The sequence below is a fragment of the Primulina eburnea genome, unplaced genomic scaffold, assembly GCF_022965805.1.
Source record: "Primulina eburnea isolate SZY01 unplaced genomic scaffold, ASM2296580v1 ctg739_ERROPOS11973397, whole genome shotgun sequence".
NCBI classification, from domain to species: Eukaryota; Viridiplantae; Streptophyta; class Magnoliopsida; order Lamiales; family Gesneriaceae; genus Primulina; species Primulina eburnea.
Window position 1 is genome coordinate 3014617 of NW_027331510.1, and position 19515 is coordinate 3034131.

General features: G+C 35.4%; 3 protein-coding genes and 1 pseudogene across 3 annotated transcripts; 1 reads left to right on the plus strand and 3 right to left on the minus strand.

The window, feature by feature from the left end:
• Nucleotides 1-3261, plus strand: LOC140821845 (scarecrow-like protein 15; annotated as a pseudogene).
• A 2673-nt stretch (nucleotides 3262-5934) lies between these two features.
• On the minus strand, nucleotides 5935-11462 carry LOC140821966 (phosphatidate cytidylyltransferase 4, chloroplastic). The gene is made up of 7 exons (XM_073182658.1): nucleotides 10953-11462; nucleotides 9779-10077; nucleotides 9000-9190; nucleotides 8360-8484; nucleotides 7692-7825; nucleotides 7392-7507; nucleotides 5935-6316 (listed from the first exon to the last, which is right to left on the minus strand). Exons 1-7 carry the CDS (start codon nucleotides 11253-11255, stop codon nucleotides 6225-6227), a joined length of 1260 nt encoding a protein of 419 aa, XP_073038759.1. The 5' UTR covers nucleotides 11256-11462; the 3' UTR covers nucleotides 5935-6224.
• Nucleotides 11463-12138: 676 nt separating this feature from the next.
• Nucleotides 12139-16017, minus strand: LOC140821910 (vesicle-associated protein 1-2-like). Its single transcript, XM_073182588.1, has 8 exons — nucleotides 15814-16017; nucleotides 15525-15595; nucleotides 15290-15371; nucleotides 15004-15119; nucleotides 14759-14926; nucleotides 14619-14660; nucleotides 13784-13861; nucleotides 12139-12564 (listed from the first exon to the last, which is right to left on the minus strand). The coding sequence occupies exons 1-8, from the start codon at nucleotides 15863-15865 to the stop codon at nucleotides 12454-12456; spliced, it is 720 nt and encodes a 239-aa protein (XP_073038689.1). The 5' UTR covers nucleotides 15866-16017; the 3' UTR covers nucleotides 12139-12453.
• A 1155-nt stretch (nucleotides 16018-17172) lies between these two features.
• Nucleotides 17173-18339, minus strand: LOC140821999 (SPX domain-containing protein 3-like). The gene is made up of 3 exons (XM_073182704.1): nucleotides 18020-18339; nucleotides 17759-17912; nucleotides 17173-17598 (listed from the first exon to the last, which is right to left on the minus strand). Exons 1-3 carry the CDS (start codon nucleotides 18260-18262, stop codon nucleotides 17219-17221), a joined length of 777 nt encoding a protein of 258 aa, XP_073038805.1. The 5' UTR covers nucleotides 18263-18339; the 3' UTR covers nucleotides 17173-17218.
• Between the last annotated feature and the right edge of the window lie 1176 nt (nucleotides 18340-19515).

The window sequence follows — 19515 nt, forward strand, 5'->3', positions numbered from 1 at the left end:
GAAAAACAGAGGAAGAGAGAGGAGATGAATTAAGGGTGGCCCTCTCCTACTTTTTTATGTTGCACGCATCTATGGCAGAAACACGGAGAGCATTGCATTTTAGAGGGGAGAACGAAACAAGAATACTTCAAAATATCCACAACCAAGTCGTACGATGCGGATAAATGTCATGTTCGTTGATTAGTTTTTGCAATTGACGAGTGGTTAGGCTGTAAAAATCTTGCTTTCACAAGTATATACATGCACGTATATACTCATATTTTCGAGTTTTCTGCATTTGGGAAGTTTATGTTTTGTGGGTTTCATTATGGATTTTGTTTGATTTATTTGGCCGGTTTCTTCTCCTCTAAATTTTTGCTGGTTTCTTGAGGTGGAGAAAGCTGGGGACTTGGCTTTCGTTATAGATGAAGGGCGAGTCCTTGTCCTTTGATTTAGAGTGGAGGGAGAAGTGGGTTTGGATATAGTCGTGAAAGAAGATACAGGTTTTGGTCGTAATTCTGCAATTTCATCTTGGTGGTGGTGAGATAATTTTCAATAAAGATTGTATATTGTAACTGTTTCCGTGACCCCAAATCTGTCCTGGATTCTGCTCGATTTTCTAGCTGGAAGTACGTGGAATTCAACCCTGTCCAAATCCCTCGGCGGAGGCGGAGGTGGTGGTGGGTTGGATTCGACTGACACGGCCAAGGGTTCCGGCGGTTTTGGACACAGACCTATCTCACAAATGTCGGCAAGACTCCACTACTGCCACAAGCTCTAGTGCAGGAGCTGATTCTGTGCTCATTCCTTGTTCCACCGCCTATTGAGATCTGTGGAGGCGGAGCCTCCGCAGATGAATGTGCTATGGAGGATTGGGAGAGTGTATTGCCGGAACCCCTGCCCGTGTCTTCTGGCCAAGAACTGTCCGTGCTCCGTTTGATCATGGGGGATGTGACAGACCATTCAGTGGGTGGCGTGAATAAGGTTCTTCAAATCAGCGGCGGCCTTCGGTCTCGGTCGGATGTCGAGTTCAGCAGCGCTTTTGGGGCTGCCGAGCAAGATTCTGTTTTTGGTACGACGAGTTTTAAGCCCCCAAATCCTGCTTTTAATCACTGTTCAAGTTTCCCCAATAACAGGTTTACTGCTGAAAAGATTGGTACTTTAGCTTTAAACCCATCTTTAAATTTACCCGGTGATATCAAACCTTCAAATCCTCACAATATAATGAGCAGCTCAGTTTCTAACAATCTTGGAGCCTTTTTCAACCCACATTTGCTAGTAAATCAGCACGTGGTTCATAACTCACAGAACCCTTCGTTTTTTTTCCCCGCACAACAGCAAGAACAGAACCTTTTAGTGCCGCCTCATGCACAAAGGCACAACTCGGGCCAGGTCACTGGTGGTGTAAGCCTCCAAATTGGTGGTCAACTCCCGAAAGGCTTGTTTCTGGATACTGGGCAAGAGCTGTTTTTGGGGAGTCAACAGCTACCTTCGCAGCATCCTCAGGTTCTTCCACTTTACCTGCACCAGAGGCCACTGGCAAGGATAGGGCTGGATCCAAATCCAAACATTGGCGGGGATGAATTAGGACAATCTGATCAGCAACAGCAGGCTATCATCGACCAGCTTTATGAGGCGGCAGAGCTGGTCCAGACGGGGAATTTAGTACTCGCGCATGCGATATTGGCGCGGCTCAATCACCAGCTCTCTAGTTTTAATAAACCTTTTCAAAGGGCTGCTTTGTATTTCAAGGAGGCATTGGAGTTAGTCCTACATGGTAACGATCTAAACTCTTCAGCGGCTACACCATTGCCCTTTAGTCTCATTTTCCAAATTGGTGCATATAAGTCTTTTTCTGAAATCTCACCTCTCACGCAATTTACTAATTTTACTTGCAATCAAGCGGTTCTTGAAGTTTTGGAAGGTTTTAATAGAGTTCATATAGTTGATTTTGATATCGGGTATGGTGTACAATGGGCATCACTTATGCAAGAGCTTTCATTTAGAAGGAGAGGCACAGTGTCCCTTAGAATCACAGCCCTTGCGTCTCCATCAACCCATGATCGGCTAGAACTCTGCCTCATTCAAGAAAACCTTTACCTTTTTGCTAATGAAATCAATATTGAATTAGAGTTTGAGGTTCTGAACATTGATTCGTTGAATTCTTCTTCATGGTGTACACCTTTTGACGTATCCGAGAACGAGGCATTTGCTGTGAATCTCCCGGTTGGTTCATTTGCCACTTTCAAGCTACCAGTGCCTTCTGTTCTTCAATTTGTAAAGCGGCTGTCACCAAAAATAGTGGTTTCTGTGGACAGAGGGTGTGATAGAACTGATCTTCCACTTGCCAACCATATAATCCAAGCTCTCCAATCATACTCGAACCTTCTTGAGTCTTTTGATGCCAATAACATGAAATCGGATGCTAGACATAAGATTGAAAAGTTCTTGTTCCAGCCGGGAATCAAGCAGATTGTAACAAGTCGTTTCCGTTCTCCTGAAAAGACTCCGCATTGGAAGTCCCTGTTTTATACATCAGGATTCACCCCAGTACCATTTAGCAATTTCACTGAATCACAAGCCGAGTGTGTGGTGAAAAGGACCTCCCTTCGTGAATTTCAGGTGGAGAAGAGGCAGTTGGCGCTTGTTCTATGCTGGCGACGCAAGGAGCTGGCTTCTGTATCAGCTTGGAGATGCTGAAATATCCAAGGTGCCACTGATAAATCTCAACTTCATACTTCAATCCATTGAATTGTATGACATTTCCTGCCTGATATTCACTTTTGCTGAAGTTATATATCTCAGGCAGATTGTTAATTTCCATATTAGGAATGAATGAGACGAATTGTTGTATTTTGTCTTGTTGTCGAACAGGGGTCGTGGCTCAGTTTCCGCTGAGAATTGTGGGTTCTTTCTAACTGCCTTCTTAATCGCTACATTCAGTTGTATCTTGTCTCCATTTAAGGAGAATGTAGAAAACCGAAGAATTTAACCTGTCACCCGATTTCAAGTTCTTGCTAAGCATATTAATCTTGATAATGTGCGCTGTTTGATTCTTGGCAACAGCCCGTTTCTCCTTATATTTTGTATTTTGTTTTATAACTTTCACATTTCATTAAATTTTTAGGAAAACACATATCCATCTTCCCTTCCTATGGAGAATAGGATCCTTGTAGTAGATTTTATGGAAAATAGCTAATTTGGTCATTCAAGTATTCCATTTTCGTCATGAAACTTGTCGAAGTTGGTTCTTTCTTGTAACTTTGTTTTATGTAATTTGCCTCAATTTTGAAAAGCTCTTTTGTTTTATCTTTTTCCAACCCCTAGTATGTTGTGAAAAACAAAAACCCCATTTGTACATGCATCCAAGAGGTGTCTAATAAGTCCCTTTCGATAGTTTTGGTGATTATTATTCTATTCTTCATTATTATAACATCGATATTTTGTTACTTAATAATTTGGTTATGATTTTTTTTCAAATTTTTTTCGTCATCTTTTGTAGAATATCAATACATTGAACTTGGTGCTTGTTAAACATTTTTAATGTTTGCATTCAAATCAAATCACATGCCACAATTGCCATTGGACAATCCCATCATTATTTTAGGTTTGGAAGTCTCCACTCATTATTATTACACTAAGTGCACTTTTTAAACAAAGACTTTTGAGAATTCTTTAAATCTAATGATTTTTATATCACTGTTTTTGATTGGTATTCCATTAATGGCTTCTTGATTGAATTATAGTATTGTATGTATTTACAGTTTGGAACAAATGTAATTCACTTGATTAGATTTAAAGTGTGAGGGTGCATGTAGGGGTGAGCATGTGGTTGGTTCGGTTACCGAATTGACCGATTTTAATTCGATTCGGTTTCATCGGGTATGAATATTAATTCGGTCGGTTTGATTATGGTTAAATATTTCGTATCGGTTCGGTTCGGACTAATTCGATTCAGTCGGTAACCGAACCGATCTGGTCGAATTAACCGATTAGTTTAAAAAAATTGTGATTTAACTTTAATTATATATGTAATTTTTTATGACGACGGATGAAGTCAAGAGTGGAGGATAGAGAAGTGAGAACGAGAAATTCAGTTAGAGAAGTGAACGAGACCATAGATTAGAATTATGATTGATTTTAAAATTAAAATATATATAAAAATTGATTAAAAAATAAAAATGTATTAAAAAATAGTATTTATTATATCGATTAATTCGGTTAACCGATTTCAAAGTCTTGAAAACCGTAACCGAACTGAATTAATCGATATAACCGAATTTTCGAATTAGCTCAGTTCGATCGGTTAATTTGATTTAACCGAAATTTTGCTCACTTCTATGTGCATAGTCACATCAAGCTGATATTTATTAAGCAACAGGATGAAGAAAGGTGACAAGCATCTATGACAATGATCCCCATGAATTTATATATATATATATATATATATATATATAATATATATTATTTATTTAAAAATTGTACAAATTTCGACTCATGGTATTCTTGTCTATTCAAATCTATTGAGTTAGACTTGAGAGACGAGTTGATCAGATCTATATTTACATAAAAAATAATATTTTTTTATAGACTGAATGATGCTAGAAACTCGTCTCATAAAATTAACTTGTGAGAGTATTTCACATTAACTTTTGTGAAATCTATATATCGAGGGTCTTTTTCTTCTTTTTATGATATAAGGCATTACAATACCTTCCTCAATTTTAAAATATTCTAAACTTGAGGTCTTTCTCAAAATGTGGCCGTTGGTGCCATTGTCACCGGATAAAAAGACATAACATAAGTTCAAACTTATATCAAAGCAAAAAAAATCTCCCATCTTTATTATTAGACAAACATTTTTTTAGAAAAAGATGAACACCAACATAAATAAAAGGAAAAAAAATTACCCGTCCCCACACCACCCAGCCACCCTACTCCAATTTTGTAATAAAAAAAATGGCAATTCACCATTCCTATCAATGGATTTGACATCTACGTTGGCCAAATTTAGCATATATGAATAAGACTGCCATAATAATTAAAATGGCTATTGCTTTAAATTAAAGCTCCAGCAGCTATACTAATGCAGGTTGCCCCCGGATAGTTGAATTATTCTATTTTATTTCCTTTTTTAAATAGTTCCTTTTTTATTTTTTTATAAAATGCAAAATCGGAATGGCTAATTAAATTCATTGAATGTGTTTGGAGAATCCAAGCATGATGTTGATCATGACTGACTAAATCAAAAGGTATAACTAACCTATATTCTAGGAAAACTTTGTTTTAGTTTAAGGTACTAATCAGTTGGAAAATGTTTGATTCACATTAAATTTGTTCGTTATCTTCGGTTATAATGTGCAATGTGGGCAGTTGGGGTCTGTCGAACATATTTAAGATTCCATAACAAGGATGAAATAATGTCATAGCCCGAGTTTCTCCGAGTTGACTTGAAAATGAAACAATCAAAGAGGACTAATCTTAGCTAGTAGGAAAAAAAAACTCGGGTAGAGTACCAGAGATTTTCATAATGGGAACTTTTGTCATGCACAAGTCTCTGACATATGGGTTTAAGTTGATTTTGACAAAAGAATGTAGTTTCGAAAATTAGCTACGATATTATTAAATTTGATGCAATTTTTTTCCCTCTGTTCCCATGTTGAAAATAAGTATAACATGAAATTTGTCGAAAATAAAAATTAAGGTTTTGTGGCATCTGGTCAACTGAAATCAAGAAGAAGACATTAAATCATATTTTGTGCTTTTATTGGCGCTGTCCTGTCAGAAATAATTAATTGAATTAAGTGCATTAATTAAACTGATCTCAAAGTAAGAACAAATGCCATACGTCTTTTTGCATGGATTGTGGGATATATAGTGATATAGAATAACAAAGCTGGACGGCACAAAGAGGTGGAGGTAATTTTTATATTATATTATAAAAATCAGAAAAGATTAGAAAATCATCGGAGCATAAATGATATATATAAATATTAATATTTCATTTAAGAATATGTTGGTTCAGCCATACAAGCAAGATTTATTTTTCAAATGAAAAGAAAAATTAAAATCTACGTTGAATAAGTCTCGAGGGGTTGCCAAAGTTTTCCGTGACGCCTACCAGAGACGTTCCGGCTGCATTATGCGGAGTGCATCTGCCTTAAAATATCCCTGTCCGTATAAGGAATAACTGTGTGGGAGTAGATTTCCTGGGTTCTCGTATTCATATTGCAGCATGAAATTCATTAGACTCCGTAGAGTGGTAGAAACGTTTTCACGAATGAGTGAGCCAACGCTCCTGTGAAGATGTAGCTGTCAAATCTATCCAGTATCCCACCTGAGGAGAAACCCACGAAATGAACCGAATCTTGGCATACACAGCACAAATGCATGAATATTATGTCTACCCTAGCGAAAAACACGTTCACAACATAGCAAACCAACTCAATCCCAATGTTGCAACTTGATTCCATTCCCGGATGAAGAATCAAATCACCTACAGTCGTTAGTATAACACTGCCAATAGAAAACCTCTCATTGTTTCTATAACTTCACGATAAAAATTAATTTTTGCACTTGCTAATGTAACTAATGTTAACTTTGTAAGCGTACAAGTTAACAACAAAGCGAATAACAAATTTATGGTGAGCAAGAAACAGAGCAACTGATGGACTGTGAATTAGATTTTGATGGGCAGTCGTCATTTTGGACCTGATATGGTCCACCCAAGTGTTTTTGACATTTAAAACTGTAGTTAAGGGGTGTAAACGAACCGAACACGTTCACGAACTTTTCGAGCCGGTTCGAATAATATTTGGTTCGAATTCGAAATTATCGAATTCGAGACGAACTCGAACATGTTCAAATATTTTTCGAATCGAATTCGAGCTAAAATTATATTGTTCGATTGTTCGCGAACTGTTCGCGAGCCTTAGAATTATATTTAAAAAATAAATAAAATATTATTAAGTACACATATATATATATATATATAATATTATTAAGTACATATATATATATATAATATAATATTATTAAATCGAATCGAATTCGAACTCGAGCCTCAGTTCGAATCGAGTTCGAATCGAAAATAATAAAAATTCGAGTTTCGAATATGTTTATTCGGATTCGAGCTCAAACTCGAATACTGAAAATTTCTTAAAATTCGATTCGATTCGTTTACAGTTAGCTGAGATACTGGACTTGGTAAAAAACTAATTGAAATTTTAATGGGAGTATTTCTAGTTGTAAGGCTTCACCTCTGTGACACCAAACAGTATATAAAAGTAACTCCAAGGAACAATATTGACAAGTTGGAATTTGAGCAATGCAGCCAAAAAAAGTACACAACTAGATAATAAAGAGGTGAAGCCAAGAAATGAGCCAAAATAATCATTAAGAGTAGGTATTACCATGCCCAGGTATGAGCGATCCTGAATCCTTGACACCCGCATCACGCTTGATCATCGACTCCGTCAAGTCGCCAAAAATGGACCCAAAGAAGATCAGAATGCCAAAAGCTGTGGAGCTGAATTTTATCCACAGAATAAATCAAAATTATAGATTTTCCAAAAATTTAATCTCAAATTTAACAGCAAGATATATAAAAGGAATTGCCTACTCTGAAAATATTGAAACTGGACTTCTGGAAGGAAATAATTATAGGAACATGGATGAGAATACAGAAGTACCAGATAGAAAATACAGTGTACCTCAGAGTAGATGTAGGCCAACATAAAATCTTTGCCAATAATACAGAAGTTGCAATACAACCACCTAGACCAACCAAAGCTCCCTCCCATGTCTTTTTTGGACTAATAGCAGTAAGTGGTGTCCGACCAAAAGCCTGCATGCAAATTTGGATAAGTTCATATCGATTTAATAATTAAAAAGTTGTAGAAACGAGACAATCAAATGAATTTATTGCATTCTCAGGGAAAAAAGTCAAAAACAAGAAAACAGAACCTAAAACATGCTGATTTTCCCTAAAGAAGAACATAATGATTTAATTTTATGCACCAACTTGGGTTAGAGTTTGAGGTGTAAAAGAACCAATTTCTTACTTAAAAGATTGCCAACCAAATATACCCGTCATTCATTAAAACAGAAGTATCACGGAGACAAAATCTAGCGAAAAAATAAAAAAGCGAAGGAGACAAGCTTTTCGAATTGATATTTAGATGAGAAAATTCAAAAGGTTGTTGCGGTGGACATTCACATACTAGTAAAAATAACTAATATTTTTTGTAAAGATAAAATACCCTCATTCTTTTCCATTTAAGAATGCTGTACCAGACCAAAAATACTTAGCGAGCCCAAACTCAAAATGTCGCAGCTGCGCCAACGAAAGAAAATGCTAAAGAGTAGCAAAAAACATTACCTTTCCACCAAAGAAAGCATACGTGTCTGCTGCAATAATACTACTAATTGAAATTAAGGTTGCAACAAGGCCCACTGTCCACTGAGCTTGACCACCAAGTAACAGTGGCCAAGATGCCCCAACTCCTGCCAAACATACAAGTATTTTAAGCCTATCTTAAATTAAACATGACCATCAAAAGGATACTTAAAAGTTCTATTCCAAAACTTGGAGAAATAGGACTTAAAACATTGTTACCCAAACTAATTCAGAAATACGATACTCCAAGTAAAGTAAGCAATAGCGAATTAGCCATCACTACCCATGGGCACCTTCCCAGAAAACATAATTCACAGAGACAAACAGGATAGGACACTCAAAAGATACCAGAACAGAGAAAACAAATAAAAAGAGCAATACTTGATTAGCAAGATTAATTGAAAACATGACTATACAAAAATCAAGCATCGAGATCCTATAATTGTTCAGGGAAAGGATGGCTGCAAATTCTTTAAAGCCAGCTCCATTGTCTGATATAACTGAATTAAGAAGATTGAGTACGATAAACTGCATTCCAGGTGCCAGCAACATAAACAAACTGCTTTCTCATGAGATATAAAACCCCTAAAGATTTTCCGTTCAAAAACAAGAAGGGACTTACTGGTGTTCAGAGCAGGAGCTGCTAAACCACACCGGAGCTTCACCCAGAAACAAGGAAGGTAGCCACAGTAAAACAGCCCAAACATTGTACTACTGAGTTGAGCAAAACGAGGGATTCCCCTCTGAAGGAGGAGGGCCATAGCAACAACAAAAGCCGAAGATGTCACAGAAACATCAATATTCCCCATGTATCTATAAGAGAAAGACATAAATACAAACTAGTGAAAAAACCTACCAAAATGGAGACCAATTTATTCAATTTTAAGATAACATAATGAGTAGTCAGGAACTGAACCTTTAATTACCAAGAAGCAGAAAATATGGACTCCATAAAAGAGAGATTAATAATAAAGGAACATTCTTAACACATTGGTAGACACTCAAATACGCAGAATCTGCAGATAAATAGTAAACATTGACTATATACATAAGTTTATTTTTTTAGTAATTTTACAGAAAAAAAAACATTTTAAATTAGTCTCTTTTATTTAACACACTAGTTAGGTCATAGGTGCCTACTGATAAGTTTATCTTTTCTGCAACACAAGTTTTAGGACGAAGTACAAAAATAACATTACTTTGAGCCAATGTAGCCTCCCCATAACCAGGAAATCAAGGAAGAGTAATGAAACAAAATGAAACTTCAACCAAAAAACCAATCACAATTCACACAGTGATCTCCATCCATGAGGCGGTTACAATAGGGGAAACCAATCGAGATACCTATGAGATACCATATGAATTTCACAGGAAAAGAAGGAGGTAAATAACATTGCTTACAGTGTGAATAGAGGCATTAGGCAGCAGACGACAGAACAAGCTCGTGATACATATCGAGGAGGAGGTGTCATTCCAGAAGCTATTCCACGACTTCTTACCAACTCAAAGTACTCCCTAGAAGCAACAAATACTGCCACAGAAATGGCCAAAGTGAAAACCCATCCCCCAGCCAACACCACTCCTCCACCAGATAATCCTATGGCTAGCCCAAAAATAACCCTTCTTCTCAACTGGCTTCTTTTTTGTAGGAGCTCTGAATTTGAATCCTCCAAAGATGATCGAGTGTCTCTGTTAACTTCCTACAACATACCCACAGCGAACCTTGACATCTTTTACAGGAAATCATACTGCTCAAGCACTACGTGAAGCTAAATGAAATTTTACTATCTGACTATGGTCCAAGCATGTGATAAAATGATGATAAACTATAGTTTATTAGCACACAGCAAGTCTTCTAATATTCCACTTTTAATGGGCTTTGGTAAACCATAACTGATCCTTGAATCCTTAAATAATTAACCAAGTAACCATCAAGCGAACTATAATTGAAGACACTTATTATGTATAAATCAATTTAATCCATATGCTTATCATAAGCATGTAAACCAACATTCATCTCAACAACATCGAAGAAACAAAATCCCAATTAGCAATTATACTACATTCGAAAAACGTCTGTGGGAAAAGGAACTGCGTTAGGATTTAATGAATGGAAATTCTGGTGCACAGAAAATATTTAGCTCCCTCAAACTTGAGACCAGGGACTCGATGTTCATGTTACATTCTAGCTCAACAGAAGTTAATACAAGCACATCCGAGAAACAAACTCCATCCATGGGAGCAAGCTAAAACCTTTGCTATGCGGATAATAAACCGAATACAGATAATTTCTACTTTCTAGTAAGGTATACCAAATATAGCATAGATTCAGGGTGATACAGGATGTTGAGAGCTTCATTTCCCGAATTTTCTTTTCTTCCATTCCTGTCTATTTACATTTTCCAAATGATATGCATTTCACAATTTTAGATACCACGACCAGAAAACCGACCAGCAATTTTTCTTTCGATTTTTCTTCATTTCAGGCAATTAGTGCACCAAAATACTAACAATGAGGTACTCAATCCACCTAAGCTACGATAAAAGCTCGTCTTTCGTGATATTTGCAGATTACCTCATCGGTTATCCCAAACTCGTCAAATTGCTCAGGCTGCTCAGCTCCAGCCAGGTCGGTGATCACTCTCCGACTGTGTTTCACCGTAAAACCGCGAGAAATTTCGAAAATCCTTCGCGAGTCACTACCATTAAACTCTGTTCTGAATCTGAATTCCCGGAAATTTGGTCGAATTGATAGATTAAGATTGTTGAAAGCATTTTGACAGCGGCGTGAGTGAACATGAGAGCAGCGGGAACAGATAGAGGCGATAGAAAGAGGAGTTAAACTGCCCACATCGAATTCCAGAATCCGTGGAGCCATCAGTGAGTGAATTCTGGCTTTGGGGGAGTAGTTAATTGGAGTGTCTCAACATAAGTGATGATTGCGCTTGTTCAAGGTCGACGCCGCCGCCTTTCACGACCGTGTGGTTAAGCAACGGCGGTGCTCTTCGGGTAACGTGAGCCTCGGTATGCTCTATGGATCGGATGGGGGATATAACAATGAATGCTGCCGCTGCAATGGAATAAATTTTGAGCATGATTAAAATTCAAAATGGTGTCGTTTTGCAGTAAGTATTTTTTAAGTGGTAATATATATATAGCATTTTAAGTGGTCACCTGTATATTTTTTTCGTTTAAATGTGTATCAAATTTAATATTATCTTTGATTAAATTAGTATTATTTGGAAATTTTAATATACTAAAATTATTTCTTTTGATGGTAATTTTTTTTTATACAAATGTAGAGAGACCAATATTTTAAGAAATAAAAATACATATTTATATCGGTAATCCCGATACCAGATGTGAGAGTAATCTCTAGCTTGTTTCATCTATATTTCTTGCTTTCAATTATATTTTATCACTTCTTCTGGTACTTCATATCCATTTGTGCAAATAATAATAATACTTCGATATCTTCTATTTATATATATTTTTTCAGAAAAGAATATTCTATGTATAATTCACGTGATAAAAATTATTTATAGCCATTTGTCAGCTTAGGAGAGCTAAATATGATTAATCGATTAGTTATTGGAAAGACTATTTTTTTTTATATTTTTTATGATCTAAAGTTCGATTTAAAAAATTAAAATCATATAAATCACAGTAGATTTTAATATAAAATTGTACGATTTTTATTCCTTGAAGCCTAAACCCTAGGCGCGGAAAAAATATAGAAAAAAATTTTAAATCGAAAAATGTGAAAAAATGGGGGCCTCGTTGTCATAGAAAGCTTGAGAAAAGAAAACAGACTCAGACAAGTAAAACAAAAGTAAATGAAAGGTATGGGAAGATGATATCTCTCTCTTAAATTACAGAAGAAAACCATGTTGAAGAGCAATTACCCAAAAAATATAAATAAAACACAATTCAGGTAAACTTTCTACAGTCACTACAACAGCAAAACAGAATACAAAGGCTCCTTAGTAACAAATTTGTCTTCAATGTTCTGAAATTGTGAACAAGCAGACAAGCAAAATAATCTAAGCGAGACATACAGGGCAGAGCACCATTATTCAAGTTTTCTTCAGAAGATACCCCAAGAGGATGCCAATCAAGCCAACTATAGCAACATACATGAAAGGAATACCACCTTGGGATCGTTTACCTTGACGTCTCAACAGCTCCTGTGTAAAAACAATACGAATTGAGAGTGAATGAGTTGAAGTGTGGGTAAATTTCATTGTTCCAAACACGTGGTTTAAATGGGGACACACGTAATAATAAGATTTTACAGTATATGACTATTCGTCACAAGCTCATTCAGTGCTTGTTGCCACTAGAACTTCTAGTTGAAATCAACGATTAAAACTGCCAGCCAACATCCCCACCCAACCAACAAACACACAAAAGTGCCTAGAAAGAGAAGGAAAGAAGGAAAGGATGAGAAGAGTTGTAAACCTCTTTGACAGTTGATGTACAACACCGATAAGATACTAAAATTTCTAGCAACTTGGTTTCGAAAAAAAGGCGTGTGGAAGTTGGAACATCATAACACTATCAACTATGGCACATCCAGGAGAAAATCTTGCATTACTACTATAAATAATGCATCAAATCACATCGACAAATTTATTTCAAAAGAAATTGAGTTGTGAAAATAAATATTCAATGAGCCATGAATCACGTCTAGTATCGTGCCAAAGTACATCATTACTGGCGGTGCTTCGAGTAATATTATGCAGACGAAAATATGTGAAAACAAGAATTCATATGTGCTGAATGTTCAATCATTTTCAAGCATGACTCCATGGTGATATAGAAAATTTCATACTCTTATCCTACTGCGATTGAAGGAGACATGTAATAGAATAAAAAGCAACACTTGAATTTTGCTTTGAGCTGGATCTTGTCCAGCATTTGACTATTTAATCTTCGGTTGGAGAAGATTCTAGTGTTTTACTTTACAAAATGAGTTGATAACAGCCATTGGAGAGTTTCGATAGATAGGCATTTGGCAAAAAGCTCGATAAATGACAAGTGGTGCTTTCAGATTTTGACAGCAAGTGCGGTGTCAGGGGTGATCCGTGATCCAAATAAATTAGTTATTTTTTAGAGATGAGGGAGATAAGAAACCTAGTTTATCTTGAAAAAGGTCGTCATACCAAAATGAATAAACACATGCACGCCCCTTGAAAAGCCATTAAGTTAGACCATGCTTTACAGAGGTAGTTTCCAGTTGCACAAAATGCAGTCCACACAAGGAAAATAAATAGAAGCATGATTTTCTTTTTCATCGCTTTGTCATGAGAGGAATTTAATGTAAATGGCTACTCTGAGCCGAAGTGACTAAGACTAAGTGAGGCACATATACCAGGGATCACAAAGAAGATAATAAGGGATTACCAATTCTTGCTGAAGCTTGCTATTTTGCAGAATAGCAGAATTTTTCTCCTCTGTCAGCTTATTTATCAGGGACTTGACCTGTGGTCGGAAAAAAAACTAATCACCAAAACAACAGGCATTAAATTCTCACAACCATCACCACGATCTATCAATTGTCACATGAGCTGCTCCAGAACAAGAAAAGTGAAATGAATGAAAATAAAACAGTCTCCACACTGATTCAAGGCTCACCAAGATTGATTCAATGCAGAAAATGAGCACAAAGAAATTACTTGTGCATCTCAACTTTCTATGCTTGACCTTTTATATAACCTTTACGAATTTTTCTTTGCACGACTGTTTACTTGATAATCATATTAAAATGGACACTGTACATAGTTTAAAGAAATGACGAGTATATAATCATATTAAACTATAGATTCTTCTAAAGCCGTTTTTTCTAGATTTTTAAAGCATTCTTTATAAGGGTAAAAGTTCAACCAAACTTTTCTAAGATAAAAACTTGATTTTCATAGGAAAAAATTCTCAATCCAAACAGACTTTAAACCCAGAATAGGGACAACTGACCTCTGAATCCAGTAGATTAAAGAATTAGACCCATTTTTCGCAATAAAAAAATGAATTGAATAAAGGAAATTCTCAAAAGCCAAAACTCCCAAAATATATTAAAATGTCAAAGCCTGGACAACTAAATATCATAGTTTAAAAAATGGGAGGGCCAGATTCATTGGAACACACTTGTACAAATGTAATAATCTAGTCTACATGCAAAACCACTCCACATATTCGAAAAGGATACCAAAAACAAACAAACAGAAAGTTATAGGGTATAAACCTCTGACGCACTGTCCTGAGACTGAACAAACACTTTTGACCCCTGGAAGGTATTAATAAACATCTGTAAATAGTAGACCCTAGACAATAATTCCAGTGATCGAAAGTACATAACATGCTGCATAGGAATCAAGGACTCACAACATTGAATTCCGGAGTCTGATTTACAGTCCCGTTATCCGATACTGATGCCCTAGGTGAGGAGCCTTCCTCTGACCCCTCTCTAACAGGTGAAGGTGGCTGTGGTGGTGGAACATAGGAAACCCTCAACTTGCACTCATCAACTTGATTCCCCGATTCTTTGTTGAACTATCATGCACGCGAATGAATATCAAAAAGTGCCCACAACGTTAGGTATGTAGAAAACAAAATTGTCAAAAAATTACCATTTCAGGAGTAATATCCTTTGCTGTGACTCCAGGGCTCACGACCACACATTGCAGGAGAAATTTGTCCCTGCACTGGAGATCCGGGGGAGCCTCCTTCTGGGCTTGCATAGTAACTGAATGGCAAAACAAGAATTGAAGTAATTCTCACTCTCACACACTGAATTAAAATGCTGCCTTATTTTCAATTTCCCAGAGTCTAAATTCAAAAATTAGTAAAAACTATAAATAAAAGGATCACACATCCAAAAAGTTTAATTGAAACATATGAGTGAGCGATGGAGACCTATAACATCACAAGAAGAATGAGGCACCACCGTTCCAGTATTTGGCCTCACGCAATACTTCTTTGGATTTGTGGTCTTAACCTGAATATCCAGACAAATAACAGAACAAAACATGAAGGATAAAAAATCATAGATTTCCTCCACCAGAGACAAAATATCCCTACTACATTTCCATTTCCCATAATGACGGATTACGAACACATTTTACCCAATTGAATAAACAAATCTTATTACCTTGAACGCAACATGATTATCGGATTTGTTCGATAACTGCAAGGAGCATGAGATCTGCTTCTTCAATTCGACTGTTACAAATAAAAAAAGTTAACAATACAAATATTAATCAACGACATCAAGATTAGCATAAAAGGGGGAAAGAATCTAACGCACAGATCTAAAACAACAAAATCAAATCAACGCCCTTCCCACTGACCACGAAATCAAACATTCCCCTATAAATTAACAAGACAAGCAACAAAAAAACGCATAGAAACACCCTGAGCGAGAAATAATAGTGAATTACAAGGGAATTGAAGTTCGAGTGGTTCGATTTGAAGGAGCTCGCGGTTGCTCATTTCTCAGCAGATACTTGATCTATCAGTCCGATTTCCCGAGGTGGAGAGGCGGTTGCCGCGGCGTAGATGGAATTAAGGAAGGTATCGCTACTGCAGACGAGAAAATAAAGAAGAGAGATCTGAATCCTGTCGAAAAAAGGCAAAACTCCAACGTATACATAATTAAATTGGCAAAATTTATAGGTTTTATTTGAAATAAATTTTTTTACTACTTCAGTTCATATTAATTGGAATATTTTTTCAAAAAATATCATAATTATATTACAGAATGATATATAATTTATTATTATGTATAAATAATTAATAGATCTAGTCTAGAAAATAAGAAAATACTGAACAACCTATTAGCTTCAAAAATTATTTTGAATAAGGCGAAAAAAACTTTTTTTCTTTTATTATTTTGATTTGCAAACTTTTGCAATGACAAATTAATTATGCAAATCAAATTCTTGAGTTTCATTTCTATTCTTTTTAATTTAATTTAATAATATAATTAAAATAAAAGATAGAAAATTAATTTGTTACAACTGTTCATATACATATGAACTAATAAATTGAAAGACATCGATAATAAATTGTAGTAGATCTCTTGTGAGATGGTCTCACGTATCTTTATCTGTGAAACAGGTCAACTCTAACGATATTCACAATAAAAAGTAATACTCTTAGCATAAAAGTAATATTTTTTCATTGATGATCGAAATAAGATATCCGTCTCATAAAATACGATCCATGAGACTGTCTTACACAAGTTTTTGTTTAATAATTTTTTTAAAAATTTAAATTTATAAAATTGGAGACAAATATTAGGTGTGGATCGATGGCTCAATTTGTCGGTATATTGTTGAAATCTTCTTAAAATTGAATGTGGGGCCTGCTTTTAAAATAAATAAAATTGTGGGACGAAATTATGGTATTAGCTCATGAACAGCTAATTCCACTTTACAAAGTACGGAAAGTAAATTAGAATCCTCTCTGTCTTATTAAATGCTACCAATTTAATAAGAATAAATTCTTGAAAAGTTCAATATTAATTTATACATAAAAATTTCATATGAAATCGTCCAATCAATTTTATTAAAAATTTATAAAAAAAATTTAATTTTTATATTAAAAACATTATTTTTCAAATGAAAATATCACAAATATAAATTCACGAGAAGATATCAAACTTGCACTTTTATCCATCGCTTTGCCCAATTCTCAACTAAAAAAAAATTGAAAAAGAACATTAATTAATTTGCTACTAATATATTAGATAAATAACTGATATCATCGGATCGGAAGTGAGTAGCTAGCGGAAAAATAAAAAGATTTTTAATGGACCACAATGAAGATTTTGCCGTTTCAAATTCATGATGGAATTTGTATGGGTGGAAGTACAATTAAAGACTGGATAATCTTGGAATCCGGTAAGCTAAGCGGCGGTAGAGAAAAATGGTTGTGGGTGGAGCTGCCTCTTCTGATCTCCTGCATGGTCAGAAGGGCCGCAACCGTGTTCCGGAATATATCTTCTCCGGCCACCAGAACCGCCGTGTTTCCTGCTTGGGAGTGGAACATTCCGGTGGCCTTGGCCGGAGGGAACACGGCATCGATGGTGGCTTCACATTCCTTAACAAGCTTCGAGATGGAATCGGTTGTGAAAAATGGTTGCTCCAGAACTTTTTGGATGAAGGGGAGCCGCAAAACTCCTCCAGTTCTCTTGTCATATTTCTTCAATATTTTAGATAAACCTAAAAAAAAGAAGCTAAAGAAGTCAGGAAATTGGGATCGTATATTTTAATTTTCGAAGTAACAACTCGAAAATTCAGTTATTTCAACTACATTAAACGATCTTTCAAATTGGTCAAAACTCTCTAGTTTATGAAAAAGACTTTGCTTGCTCATTTTTACCAGTGTAATTGATGTTGCTGTAATTGAGAAGGAGAACCATTTCACCATGGAAGTTGACTATAGCTTTTCTTATCTTTTCCATTCTTTCTTCCATCTCTAATGCTGGACTTCCATTCGCATTATCCGCCACTTCCTTTATTTTTCCTTGCAATTCCTGCAGTACCAAATGCTTGTCTTCAATTGATCCATCAAAATTTAATGCATTAGAATCACCTCAAGAAATCCTATATTATAATCTTAACACAGTGAAAGAAAACGAACCTTATGATGTATAATAAAGTCCTCTTCTTGTTCCATGAAAAAGGTATTGAATTTCTCGATCTCATAATCTAACAAGTGCAAGAATTCGGCTTCAGTCTTTGACGATTTATTCAACATCGACGGAGCCAATGAAATTAACTTGACGAGTTTCTTCAACTCCTTGTAAGCCAAGAACTTGTCACGCCACCCCGGAAAACTCTGCTGTATTTGCTGCTGCAGTCTCTTACCAAACTTCATTCTCATCTATGGGTTAAAATTTTGAAGTGCTGTGTGTGTAATATATAATACAATGCCAAGGATTTTGGGGTTCGGTAATTGTAGAAACAAGAATATTTAGCAAGCATATGCTTGACGTAATGAAGAGGGATATTTGAAAATAAGGGACCGTACCCGAGCGAGAAAATTCTCAGCATATTCCACAAAGACTAGTAAATGTTCTTTCATTTATTTTTATTACCAGCTTTCTTCTTACCTTCATGCCCAACTGTTGACAAAATCAGTGGATCTTTGATTTTCAATCATTATTATTTTGATTTCAGACTTCATTTTATCATTTTCAATCTTTATGTATTAACTATTTTATTGTTGAAAGAGCTGTTGATCATAAACATACAAGAAATTAATATATTGTATGTAGTAGAAGTTAGTATTGTGTTATAGTATTGTCAACACCAACGCACAACATGTACCTGAAATTAATTATTAATACACAAGTATAACATGAGTAAATAGAGACCAGATTTAAATTATGCATAAGTATTTAATACTTATGCAATGTCCCGTGACAAAATTTAATAGGAAAATATGTAATTTGTTTACACAAAACAATACTAGTGAAAACAACAAAATCAAATTCATTGACACTCAAAGGATTTAAAATATATCAAAATAAACCAGATTAACAACTAAATGCATAAACTGAAATTGCTTAAACAAATAATAGAAGAACCCTCAATGTTGTTTTTGATGTGTCTTTCATGTACCAAATGTTTGGCAAATCTAGAGGTCTAATAAATAGGTCCGACAATTTTGACTTTTGAGACAGTGAGCAGAGATTTGAGGTTTATTTCATCCTACCTATGCGGGCATTGCCCCCATGATAGGATGGATGGTCAAGATTTGTCCATGCATATGTAGGACCCACTTTTTTTTTTGAAATTGTATGTTTGGCAAGATCTTGGCCATCCATCCTCTCATGGAGGCAATGCCCACATGGGTAGGATCTCATTAACCGAGATTTGATCCTAGGAATCTTTTTGGAATCTCCCGTTTATGACTTCAGGAAAAGGATCGTGGTAATATAGCTTATTAGTCAAAATATTCATTTTAGCTTAAATTATATAATCATATGATTCATTTCGAAAAAGGTGTTTCAAATTACGAATTTCAGACACACACATATATTTATTATTTTTGCAAAAAAATCACATAATTATAAAAAAAAATTAAAAATAAAGGGAATAAAACAAATGATAATTTTGCAATTATTATATTTT

Coding starts and splice junctions, on each gene's coding strand:
- LOC140821999 (XM_073182704.1), bottom strand. CDS start 18,262: ATGAGAATGAAGTTTGGTAAGAGACTGCAGCAGCAAATACAGCAGAGT. Junction 17,913..18,019: donor ACTTTATTATACATCATAAG/GTTCGTTTTCTT, acceptor TTGGTACTGCAG/GAATTGCAAGGAAAAATAAA. Junction 17,599..17,758: donor CAGCAACATCAATTACACTG/GTAAAAATGAGC, acceptor TCTTTTTTTTAG/GTTTATCTAAAATATTGAAG.
- LOC140821910 (XM_073182588.1), bottom strand. CDS start 15,865: ATGAGCAACCGCGAGCTCCTTCAAATCGAACCACTCGAACTTCAATTC. Junction 15,596..15,813: donor ACTCGAACTTCAATTCCCTT/GTAATTCACTAT, acceptor TATTTGTAACAG/TCGAATTGAAGAAGCAGATC. Junction 15,120..15,289: donor TTCTTCTTGTGATGTTATAG/GTCTCCATCGCT, acceptor TTTGCCATTCAG/TTACTATGCAAGCCCAGAAG.
- LOC140821966 (XM_073182658.1), bottom strand. CDS start 11,255: ATGGCTCCACGGATTCTGGAATTCGATGTGGGCAGTTTAACTCCTCTT. Junction 7,826..8,359: donor ATGCTTTCTTTGGTGGAAAG/GTAATGTTTTTT, acceptor ATTTGCATGCAG/GCTTTTGGTCGGACACCACT. Junction 7,508..7,691: donor TGGCCTACATCTACTCTGAG/GTACACTGTATT, acceptor GATAAAATTCAG/CTCCACAGCTTTTGGCATTC.